This window comes from Adiantum capillus-veneris, chromosome 10, assembly GCF_014529385.1.
Source record: "Adiantum capillus-veneris isolate H3 chromosome 10, ASM1452938v2, whole genome shotgun sequence".
In the NCBI taxonomy this organism is placed as follows: domain Eukaryota; kingdom Viridiplantae; phylum Streptophyta; class Polypodiopsida; order Polypodiales; family Pteridaceae; genus Adiantum; species Adiantum capillus-veneris.
Genome location: NC_140940.1, coordinates 49,467,365 through 49,480,186, shown reverse-complemented (window position 1 = coordinate 49,480,186; position 12,822 = coordinate 49,467,365). Strand labels below are relative to the sequence as shown.

Sequence of the window (12,822 nt, the reverse complement as noted above, 5' to 3'; positions counted from 1 at the left end):
CTCATGCGCACTCTTTATTCCTTCCTTGGGTATAATACTCCAATTAATATGATGTGTTGAGGGTATTATATGCTTGCATTTGGAAGTTAGTATAGATAATGAACTTCCCTACCTTAAGTACACTACTTTAATTAATACTATGATGTATTGAGGATATTTTATGCTTGCATTTGGGAGTAACTAAAATGATAAAACTTCTGCACTCATTATGAACTTAGTGTTTTCTCTGTTGCTTGACAGAAGCATTTATGAGGACAAGGGACACATGCCTTTGTCTTCCTGAATCTACAAGTCATTCCTCTCATGTGCGTGCACGCCGGAAGGTTGCACGAAATTATCGACGTCAACTCGCTATACAACGTACGATATACTTGCTAGAGGATGCCTTGCCATGCTCAACAAATGGCCATGGTCGTGGTAGGAGTCCCTCCACATTTGTGGAGGGTTCTATCCATGGTGATGTTACTATTCCACAAGTTCCTTTGCAAACTTTCATGCAAGGACAAGGACCAAGACAGCACACTCTTTCATGTTTGGATGCGACAAGAAGATATCGTCGACAACGGGCAAGGCAACACACCTCCAACATAAGACAACAGCGCCATCAACATGACGGACACTTTTGCCCTCTCATAGACGCTCAAAATGAGGAACAGGTCCCGTATGTTCATGACACATCACTTGGAGGAATTTCTTGCATTCTACATGCCTATCCATGTTTACGAGGTGTCCACCTTTCCATGCTACCATTGATACATGTCTCATTGCCTACAAATCATACAGGAACCATGTCCTCCTTCTGTGAGTTTTGTGGTGCACGTCTTTGGCCGTGTGAAATGAAGAAGGAAGATACACCATCAATGGGAAAATATTGTTGCAAAGGTGGAAAAGTATCCCTCTTTCCTCTTGCAAGACCGCCAGATGTATTGGAGAGGCTACTCACTAATAGTGATGCTTTGAGTAGGTCTTTCAGAAGAAACATCAGGAGTTACAATAGTGTTATGGCATTTGCATCTCTTGGAGCTACCATTGATGAGACATTGATGGGTAGGTCTAGTGCATATTTCTTTCGTGTACATGGCGGTGTGTACCATCGAATTGGTTCTTTGCTACCACATGAAGCAGGGGCTCCAAAATTTGCACAGATATATGTATATGATACTGAGCATGAGGTTCGGAATCGTATGAGTGCCTTGGATGGTTTGAATTTGTCCACTCTTGAAGCATTATCAATGATGATGCGATCATATAATCCGTATGCGAATGCCTTCTATAATGTTGGTAGAATGTTACGTGACAGTCCTGGTGTGGAGATCAAAATGACAATTTGTGAGAATAGAAATACTTCTAGGCAGTACTTGATACCTGTTGGCAATGAGGTTGCTGCAATTATGCCAGGTCAAGGGGATGTACAAACAGTTGGCCATCGAGACATTGTGATACATTGTCAAAATGGAAGGTTGCAAAGGATTTCAAATCTACATAGGTCGTACATGCCACTATTGTATGTTCTTCTCTTTCCACGGGGAGAAGATGGATGGCATATCAAGCTTCCTTATGATAATGTGCATGGCCCTTTGGATGCCTTGGTTGGTCGACATTGTGTCACTCAAAGAGAGTACTATGCATATCGGCTACAGGTTCGTGATGATACAGAGTCATGCTTGCTTCATGGGGGTCATTTACTTCAACAATTTATGGTTGATGCATATTGTGCCATTGAGGAATGTCGTCTTGCATGGGTCCGTACAAATCAGCAGACGTTGAGGGCAGAATTGTATGCAGGCTTGGTTGACATGGTGCATTTGTCTGGGAGTGATGCTGTAGCTGGACGGTGTGCAGGTCGAAGAATTGTCTTACCCTCATCTTTTATAGGCAGCCCTCGGCACATGTACCAATTGTATCAAGATGCAATGGCAATTGTGCGTGCAAAGGGAAATCCAGACCTATTTATCACATTCACATGTAACCCGAAATGGCCAGAAATAAATGAGGCATTACTTCCAAGGCAGGTTTCCTCTGATCGACCAGACGTAACCACCAGGGTTTTCTTCTTGAAACACTCGAGCATGATGAAGTATGTCTTAAAGAAAGATATTTTTGGGAAAGTGGTGGCTTACATGTCTGTCGTGGAGTTCCAAAAGAGAGGCTTGCCACATTCTCATACATTATTGATTCTAGATCCTCGATGTAAGCCTCAATCAACATTTCACTATGACAAGATGGTTTGTGCAGAGCTGCCAGATAAAAATCGATTTCCAGTGCTGCATGATATCATTGTTAGTTGTAACATTCATGGTCCATGCGGTGAGTTCAATAGTTCATCTCCTTGCATGGTTGATGGCCGATGTATTAGAAAATATCCACGTTCATTTTGTGAGCAAACAAGCATGGATAATAATGGCTACCCCATTTATGTGCGACGAAACAATGGGTTCACCGCCAAGGTTAGGGGTTCTACTATTGATAACTGATGGGTTGTGCCATATAATCTTGTTTTGTCAACACTATTTAGTGCGCATATCAATGTTGAGGTATGCTCGACAATTTCAGCCGTCAAGTATGTCTATAAGTACATCTACAAGGGGCATGATAGGGCAATTGTAAGATTCCATACATCGGTACGTGATGCAGAAAGGGTGCACATTGATGAGATAGACATGTACACGGATGGACGCTATGTATCTGCATCTCAGTCTTGTTGGAAAATTTTTGAATATCCTTTGCACAATGACGCACCAGTTGTTCAAAGATTGAGCGTGCATGTTCCGGCTGGTCAAATGGTGACTTTTCGAGATAATGATAGACTTAATGATGGCTTGCAAAGAGATAATGCAGAGAAGACCACTTTGATAGAGTGGTTCACATGCAACTTGGAGAATCTTGAAGCAAACGATAGTTTGTACATTGATTTTCCTCAAAAGTGGGTGTGGAATTCGGGTTCCAAGAAATGGACAAAGAGACGTCGTGGGGACACTATTGGGCAGATGTATTTTGTGCAGCCCTCTGCAGGTGAACGATATTATGTTCGTTTGCTTTTGACTATTTGTAAAGGATGTAAATCATTTGAGGATCTACGCTCCGCAAATGGTGTATTGTTTCCAACATTCAAGGCATCATGCATTGCAAGGGGTATCTTGGAAGATGATGGGGAATGGTTCGGATGCATGGAGGAAGCTTGCAGTACACATATAGGTTTGCAATTGAGACATTTGTTTGTGACCATTCTATTGTTTTGTGAACCCTCCTCCCCTCATCTCTTATGGGAAAGATTTCGACGTTTTTTGTATGAGGACTATCAACACATTGAAGGGAGCAAAGCAAACCCCGAACCCCGACGGCCTCTAAAACACCGGGGACCGAATGGAGCGCCTCAGGCCTATCATGGTAAAGAAAACAGGGGGCACCACCTAGCCTCAGCGGCTAGGACGCAAACAACACACCACCATAACAAAGTTTTCATCCAAGAGAGATGGATGCTTGGGAGTAGTGATGAAGAGGAAAGGGAATGAGATCAAGTGAGAGAGAGAGAGAGAGAGAGAGAGAGAGAGAGAGAGAGTGAGGGAGGGGGTATAGCGGCTTAGTACTTAGGCACCACAAAAGGATGGCGAATCCGCACACCCTTCACACATACACAAGCTCACTCCAAACACAAGACTAGGTGGCGATTCCGCACACCTGACATGGGTAAAACATTGCAAGAAAACATACTCACAAAACCTCAAGCTTTATTTAGAGAATAATTTGATGAAATTGGGAGCATAGGGTAGGGGAATGAGAAGGGAGAGAGTGGTAGAGCACATGGCGGATAGGTGGGAGTTGATGGCGAAGACTCGCACGAGGGTTATGGACATCATCCTTCATTTAGTTGCCCTTCATCTTCCATAGCCAAGGGTGTAGAAGTCATGCTCAAGACAAGCATGGTGATTGCGGTGATGGTGATGGTGTGGGTGTGTGTGTGTGCACTGGCACACAGTGCATAGTGTGTTCTTTGGTGATGTTGTGTGTGTTTTTAGTGTGATGGTGACCCCTCTTTATATAGGGGAGGAGGGGGGAGAAATTCTAGAATTTAGAAATGAAGAAATCATTATCTACATAGGCCATGTGACTTTGGGCCCCACTTGTCTGGCTATGTGTATATGTTCCAAAACAACAGTCTCATGAGAGAGAGACTAAGAGAGAGAGATGGGTTGATGAAAAAAAGTGAGAGGTGACATGGAGAATAAAGTAATTACAAGAGGGGAGAGAGGGGAGTGTGTTCAGAGGTGAATCTGTGTGCAGATGTGTGTGAACACAAGAAAAATCAGGTAACCACCGGGTGGGGATGGGTCTGTGGGCACCTTTTTCAGTGAAACCGAGTGTGTGTGAGTGTGGGGGAGGTTATTTAGCTACAAGACAAGAGACATGGTGCCCTTTAGAGAGAGGGGGGTATTTGGGTCATTGGATATGATAGGAGAGAGAAAGGGGGGGTGGGGTATACTATTTTGGAAGATAGCATAAGTTGCATGTGAGTTAGGGTGCATTATTGGTGAGTTATAATGCATTATAGGTGAGAGGTGGGGTAGCTTGAGGGGAGAGAGAAAGGGGAAAGGACAAGGGGAAGAGAGAGGGGGTTGACCTTTTGAGTGGAGGAGAGGAAAAGGGACACACGGCGGGGCAACAATGAAGAAAAAGGAGGCAAGGTGGGGATGGGCTGCCCCACAGGCATGAGGTGGCTTATTTTACCTTTCTCATATATTTACATAATCATACTTTATTTTTTCTTACTTTTTTCCAATGCCTTCTATCACTCCCTCCCTAAGAGGAGGTTTCCATGGGGTGGGGACGAGAGAAGAGGGGTATGGGAGCTTGGCTTGTGAAAAGCCCCCATCATTAGCCCTCCCCTTTTGGCTAGAGGGATTCATGTCTCTAGCTCTGTTTCTTCTTCCGCTTAGTTGTAGGATCCGATATCGAGTTGCCTTCTGAACTAGCCATTCCATTTGGCCATTGGTGAGATTTCTGGGATATTCATGAATCTGTAACAGGTCCGAGTGATAACTTGTTCCTTGGAATAGTGTTAGTTGATTAAAGGGGAAGCCCATGGCTTCTAGAACTTTGTGCCAATGTCCTCCTGGATCCCAAGTGAAAAATAGGATCATTGTTTGCAGTGTCCGAACAATAAAATTTGCATGCCAAATTGGATCAAATTTGTAACCACCAGTAGCGAGAGGGGAAATGAGCATCTTGGCTCCTGCAAAGACAGAACTGAAAATTATGATTCCCAAGAGTGTACCAAGAATTCACCATATATGGCCGCCTTGTTGGTGTGGTGAGCTCAAGTTGTCTTCAGAATCCTGCTTACTGCCATTAGAAAAAACTGCAAGCATATCATGCTTCTTTTGGGTGTGCTCAAACATGTCAGCTTCCTTTACTGATGCTAATAGCAAGCCACCTACCTTGCGGCTTAAATTCAAGCGTAATCCACTTACCTTTCTCCAAAGAGAGGATGCACTATTTGTAAAAAATTGTACCAAATTGCGAATGAGGTCTTCATTCTTGCATTCTATCAGGCTTTTGTCTATCCATGGCTCCTTTGCTTTTATCTCCATGCTGATCTTCTCTCTATATGTTATAGCGGCTAGCCATAGCCATAGGTCTGATGCATCCCATGCAAACACAATGTTGTGTTGTGGAGGAGTTTGGAACATCCTTAAAAGGTTGGCAGCATATTGATCATCAAACTTACTATGAACATCCTCACATACACTGGAGGCATTACCCATCTCCAAGTTTATAACACCCTTCAGTAGACTAGAGGCATTACCCATCTCCAAGTCTATAACACTACACAATAAAGTCTTGCTCGGCTGCCAAGCCTCTAGAGCAATAGCCAACTCCAAACCTTCAATCATACTTACCTCTTCGTTATGGTCCTTAAGTGAAACAGCCTTGATGCAAGATTCCTTTAGCTTGCTACACTGTCCTGGGTCCATGGTGGTGCACAGGCTTCCATTTTCAAAGCCCTCCCCTTTGCTTGATATGTTGTCCACCTTCTGCAAAGCCTTGCTAGCAGGCTGGTCTTCCTCTTGTCTTGTATCTTTCATGCCCTTTGCATTCCTCTTACTCTGACGAGGCCTAATCAAGACTTTACACCTTCTTACCCTTCCTGCCTAATGTTGTCGATTGATCGCTTTGGTGCCTATTTCATTCAAGGTTAAAGATGTACTCACATTTGTAACACAATTTTCTTGACTTACCTCCCCCACCTGGGTAGCATCTTTTGATTCTTTAACCTCTTGTTCCACTACTTCAGTTCTTTGAATAAACTTCTCGCTTGATCCTTCTTCGGTTACCTTCATCTTGACCTCTTCTGCAAGACCAATGATACTTGGTGTGCGGGTACCAATTGATGGTGGGCGTAGGATGTTTGTAAGTGGTGATTGTGGCGGACGTAGAATTTGTGTTGGTGGGGCTGGTGCTCGGGGTGGGGGTGTTCTTTCTCTAGGGGGTGACAATTGGTTCCTCCTACCTCCTCTATTATAGTTTTGTCGTGGTTTGGGACAGTAGTACATACCGTGACCGTCTTCTCCGCAGTTGTAGCATTGATACTCTCTGTTTTGTCATCGTGCTCTTCCAGGGTCTTGATCTCTTTCTTGACTCCTCCCTTGCTGTATTAAGTGGACAGACAAACTCTGAAGTTGGTCAGTAATATGGGCCAACATATCTTGTTGGTCATCTCTTACCCCAAGAGCCGGTGGTGGTGGTGGAATGGTGGTTGTCATAGTTGCTGGTTGACGCGATGTTCCTGCTTCTATTGACTCGATTTCTTTGGCTTTCATTTGCAGCTTCTTGTCCTTAAGGCGAGCAATCTCAACGGCTAACTCGTACGTAGCCGGCAATCTACCTTTCACCTTCTCCTTGAGAAGCGGCCATAAGCCATGCGTGAACCGATCGTTTTTTAGGAAATCGGGTGCATCTTCCCCCCTTGCCAGTGACTCAACCCACCGTTTCCACAAATCCACAAATTTGGACTCATATGTGGCATATTCTAAAAGACCCTCCTGCTTCAAGTCTCTCAACTTGTCCCACAACTTTTCTGAAGTGGTACCTCCCCCAAAGCGCCTCTTAAAAGCGGTTTTTAAGGGTTCCCATTCATCCTTGGTTGCTTGTGGAAGTGCATTGTACCATGATCTAGCTTCTAGCTTCATGAGATTCTTAAAGATTCTAACCCGGGATTCATCCGTATCTTTGTTTCTCACTACACATGCTACTTCAAAGTCATCTAGGAAGTCTGTTACCAAATCTTCCCCCTTCTTTCCTTTAAATGTTGGAAATGCTACACTTGCCATGATTACTGAGAGAGAGCTAGAAAGACACACTGCTTAGCTTGCAAAAGTTTTTTTTCTTCTTTACAAGGAGGTGTGTATACCCTCTTATACTAGGACATAGATTAAAACTTCAAACGGTACATTGCCTTGTACCAAAGGTAAGACAAATGGTTGATCTGATGCTAGAACCTCCAAAAACCGCTCCCCACCCGGCATGGTGTCAATGACGTGCTGGTAGTGAGCCTTCAAATCCAGTATTACCTTGATTGAGCGTACACGTGTTGGTATGTGTGATCTGTCTTGAGGTAGGTTGTACTGATTCATGTGAAGCTTAGAGGTGCTTAGTCACTGTCCAAGCTTGTGGGAGAGGGTGGTGTTCTTTCCTGAAACAAACTCAATAGATCCCTAGTTTCTCTAGTGAGAGTGTGAGCCAATGATTCCGTTATCTGTGCTGCAGCATCAGGTGCGACTTGAAAACTGACTGTGATAATTACCTCGGTGACTTGAGTTACCCGATTCTCAAAGTAGAATAGTGTTGATTCTCTATTGTGTAGAACTCCTTCCATTTTGTTGTTGTGGGTTGGTTGTAGGTTGCGGACATGGTTTCGACCTTCTCCTTCTTATTCTTGTCACTTGGCCTATGTATATCCACTGGGTTTGGCGTGTTGGTTGACTCTCCCACTACAAATTGATTACCGTTACGCCTGGCACTCGAGCTTCGATGGAGATGCGGAGTTCGTATAATTGTGCTTGGAGCTCTTCTTCTTCTGTCGTCCAATTAGCAAATCCTGCTAGCCATTCATCCATTCACAATATCTTAGGGGTTTCAGTCTTGTAAACTGAAGGGTTTCATGAAAAGTTCCTCCGTGGGGGCACCAAATGAAGGGAGCAAAGCGAACCCCGAACCCCGACGGCCTCTAAAACACCAGGGACCGAATGGAGCGCCTCGAGCCTGTCATGGTAAAGCAAACAGGGGGCACCACCTAGCTTCAGCGGCTAGGACGCAAACAACACACCACCATAACAAAGTTTTCATCCAAGAGAGATGGATGCTTGGGAGTAGTGATGAAGAGGAAAGGGAATGAGATCAAGTGACAGAGAGAGAGAGAGAGAGAGAGAGAGAGAGAGAGAGAGAGAGAGAGAGAGAGAGAGAGTGAGGGAGGGGGTATAGCGGCTTAGTACTTAGGCACCACAAAAGGATGGCGAATCCGCACACCCTTCACACATACACAAGCTCACTCCAAACACAAGACTAGGTGGCGATTCCGCACACCTGACATGGGTAAAACATTGCAAGAAAACATACTCACAAAACCTCAAGCTTTATTTAGAGAATAATTTGATGAAATTGGGAGCATAGGGTAGGGGAATGAGAAGGGAGAGAGTGGTAGAGCACATGGCGGATAGGTGGGAGTTGATGGCGAAGACTCGCACGAGGGTTATGGCCATCATCCTTCATTTAGTTGCCCTTCATCTTCCATAGCCAAGGGTGTAGAAGTCATGCTCAAGACAAGCATGGTGATTGCGGTGATGGTGATGGTGTGGGTGTGTGTGTGTGCACTGGCACACAGTGCATAGTGCGTTCTTTGGTGATGTTGTCTGTGTTTTCAGTGTGATGGTGACCCCTCTTTATATAGGGGAGGAGGGGGGAGAAATTCTAGAATTTAGAAATGAAGAAATCATTATCTACATAGGCCATGTGACTGTGGGCCCCACTTGTCTGGCTGTGTGTATATGTGTCAAAACAGCAGTCTCATGAGGGAGAGACTAAGAGAGAGAGATGGGTTGATGAAAAAAAGTAAGAGGTGACATGGAGAACAAAGTAATTACGAAAGGGGAGAGAGGGGAGTGTGTTCAAAGGTGAATCTGTGTGCAGATGTGTGTGAACACAAGAAAAATCAGGTAACCACCGGGTGGGGATGGGTCTGTGGACACCTTTTTCAGTGAAACTGAGTGTGTGTGAGTGTGGGGGAGGTTATTTAGCTACAAGACAAGAGACATGGCACCCTTTAGAGAGAGAGGGGGTATTTGGGTCATGGGATATGATAGGAGAGAGAAAGGGGGGGTGGGTTATACTATTTTGGAAGATATCATAAGTTGCATGTGAGTTAGGGTACATTATTGGTGAGTTATAATGCATTATTGGTGAGAGGTGGGGTAGCTTGAGGGGAGAGAGAAAGGGGAAAGGACAAGGGGAAGAGAGAGGGGGTTGACCTTTTGAGTGGAGGAGAGGAAAAGGGACACACGGCGGGGCAACAGTGAAGAAAAAGGAGGCAAGGTGGGGATGGGCTACCCCGCAGGCATGAGGTGGCCTATTTTACCTTTCTCATATATTTACATAATCATACTTTATTTTTTCTTACTTTTTTCCAATGCCTTTTATCACTCCCTCCCTAAGAGGAGGTTTCCATGGGGTGGGGACGAGAGAAGAGGGGTATGGGAGCTTGGCTTGTGAAAAGCCCCCATCAACATGTTGGAGATGAGATATGAGTCGTTAGATGGTTGTACACAGGTTGCTGAAGGGTATGCATTGAGAGATTTGCATAACATTCTTGGTACTTTTGGACGAAGTTTAGCTGAATTTTTTGGAATTCCAATGCCTGATGAACGCTTTGTGACACGTGATGAAAATAGCTTGCTTTTCCAAGAGCAATGCCTTGACACAATGAAAGAGCTATCCGTGTCACGTGAAATGGAGCAGAGTCTAAATGAAGATCAAAGGATTTCTTTTGAGGCAGTGTTGCATGGACTGACTATTGATGGTGGGGCTATTTTTTTCCTAGATGGTCCTGCAGGGACTGGGAAAACTTATTTATATAATTGTTTGTTGTCACGTGTGCGTGGAGAAGGAGAAGTTGCATTGGCCACAGCATCTTTTGGTATTTCAGCATTGCTATTACGAAATGGACACACTGCACGTTCTAGATTCAAGATACCCTTGGACCTTGATAGTTGTAGCACATGCAATATCCCTATTCAGGGTCAACTTGCTAAATTGCTTAGAATGTGCAAGTTGATTGTGTGGGATGAGGCTCCTATGATGCATCGATATGCCTTCGAAGCTTTGGATAGATCTTTGCAAGATATCATGTGCTCAACAAATCCATTTGGTGGAAAAGTGTTGCTTCTTGGGGGAGATTTCAGACAGATATTACTATTGGTGTTCCAGGGAGCGCATGCTGACATTGTTGATGCTACACTTTGTCGATCGCACTTATGGAATCGTGTGAAGATTCTTAGATTGGCATATAGCATGCGTGTGGGAGGTGGTGATGTTGCAAATTCTGACTATAGAGAATGGCTTATGGATGTAGGAAATGGGACTTTGACAATTGGTGATGAACAAATGATAGAAATCCCCCGTCACATGGTGCTTTCTTCATCCTCATTGGATGTATTGATAGGTTGCATCTATTCAGAAATTGATAAAGATGTGGTCCATGCAGAATACTTCAGAGAGCGGGCCATCCTTGCTCCAAAAAACTCTGAAGTTGATATTGTCAATGCTAAGGCCCTGTACACAATGAAAGGTGATGTTGTGCAATACTTTAGTGCTGACTCCGTGGCGGAAAACTCGATGCAAGATCCTTTCTTATACTCTATGGAGTTTTTAAATAGTCTCACCTTGGGTGGTGGATTTCCAACACATTGCTTGGAGTTGAAAATGAATGCCCCAATAATTCTACTACGGAACATTGATCCAAGTCGAGGTCTATGTAATGGGACACGCTTGGTGTGCAAGGCATTTCATGAAAGAGTTCTGGAGGTAGAAGTTATTACAGGTACACGGGTAGGCACTCGGGTTTTCATTCCTCGAATATGTTTTGTGCATTCTGGTACAAAGTTGCCATTTGTTCTTAGACGGAGGCAGTTCCCAGTTAGATTGGCTTTTTGTATGACGATAAATAAGTCACAAGGACAAAGCATTGCCATGTTGGGCCTATACCTGGTGACACCGGTCTTCACTCACGGACAACTGTATGTTGCATTGTCACGTGCACGTTCAGCCACTACAGTGAAGATTCTCCTATGTGACATTGATGTAAACGAAACAACTGCACTAACAACAAACATTGTGTACCATGAGATATTAAACAATGCCATATGAAGGTTCCAATCCTTCTTTCTGTATGACGATAAATAAGTCACATGGCCAAAGCATTACCATGTTGGGCCTATACCTGGTGACACCGGTCTTCACTCATGGACAATTCTATGTTTCACTGTCACGCGCACGCTCAACTATTGGAGTGAAAATTCTCCTACGTGACGTTGATGTAATTACAAAACAATTGCACTAACAATAAACATTATGTACCATGAGATATCAATCAATGCCATATGAAGGCTCCAATCCTTCTCATCATTGTCTTCTTCTTTATATATGTTTCAAATCATAAAATATTTTGTGAATTAATGTTCTACCTCTCTCCATAACATATACTAAACTATGTCATGTGAAGGTTTTGTTCCTTCCTCACATTGTCTATTTTGTGGTTTCTATTTGGGTATATAGATCATGGATCAAATGACTTACATCTCCGAGGTGTCCTTTCCATTAAATGTAGAAGATCATCCACATCCTAGTATGTTTTTGTCCACCATTAAGACATGATGTGGAGACTTATTCTGTTATCTGTGGGACCTTGATTTTTTTTTCCATTATTTTAAGCAGAGCCACTTTTTTGGTGTGCACCTTTGCCGCACAAAAAATTTGTTAGGACCATCCGCAAGCACTACAAGACCAGGTGTGTGTGCATGAAATTAGAAATTCACGGCATAAAGTAAGATTCATGGTTTTTTTGTTTCCTTAATTATGTGCTACGGACCTTAGGAAGTTGCCATCTATCAATATCTTCACATTGCGTATTTTGGCATACTCCTCCGATGTTGAGTACGATGTCTACTCGGTAAGGAAGGAGTGTGTGTCTTCCCAAGATGAAGATGATGCTCAATGGTTTGCTAGATATGAAGGATACTCCGTTCCCAATGATTGGGAGTACCTCCAGAGTTCTAGGTTCGCTGAGTTGATCTACCAAATCTACTTGCCTAAACAACTTGCATGTTTGGCAGTACCATACATAGCTGCAATAACTGGTATGTATAAATTGTTGTGTTTGGTGCTTCAATTGTATTATTTTAAAAAAAGTCCCCCTTTTTTACTACTATTGTTTGTTAATCCAGGAGATAATCAACCTTGGGATGGAAAAACGGTCCTTAATTTAGGAATGGAGAAACTCCAAGCCGATTGCCAATTGCATGATGAAGCGAGCTACGTTGATATTTCCTCTTAGATCATTTGTGGTACGATAATGTCCTTGATTTTGTTTGCTTCTATGACAAACACACAATAGCTTTGCCATGCTTGTGATCCATTTTAGGCAATGTTCTTTGAAAATCTGGATACATTTCTAAATGTCTTGGTGTTTATATGACTTTGTAATTCTATGCAATAGAGTTTTCCACTTGCGACTTGAGTTTGAGGGATCCAAGATATTAGGTTCGTATCTTAGAG

At 43.5% G+C, this 12,822-nt stretch overlaps 1 protein-coding gene across 1 annotated transcript; it reads left to right on the top strand.

Moving 5' to 3' along the window:
* The first annotated feature begins 788 nt into the window (after positions 1 to 788).
* On the top strand, positions 789 to 11,415 carry LOC147448803 (uncharacterized). Its single transcript, XM_086521463.1, has 3 exons — positions 789 to 2,307; positions 2,635 to 3,026; positions 9,820 to 11,415. The coding sequence occupies exons 1-3, from the start codon at positions 789 to 791 to the stop codon at positions 11,413 to 11,415; spliced, it is 3,507 nt and encodes a 1,168-aa protein (XP_086377589.1).
* The last annotated feature ends 1,407 nt before the right edge of the window (positions 11,416 to 12,822 follow it).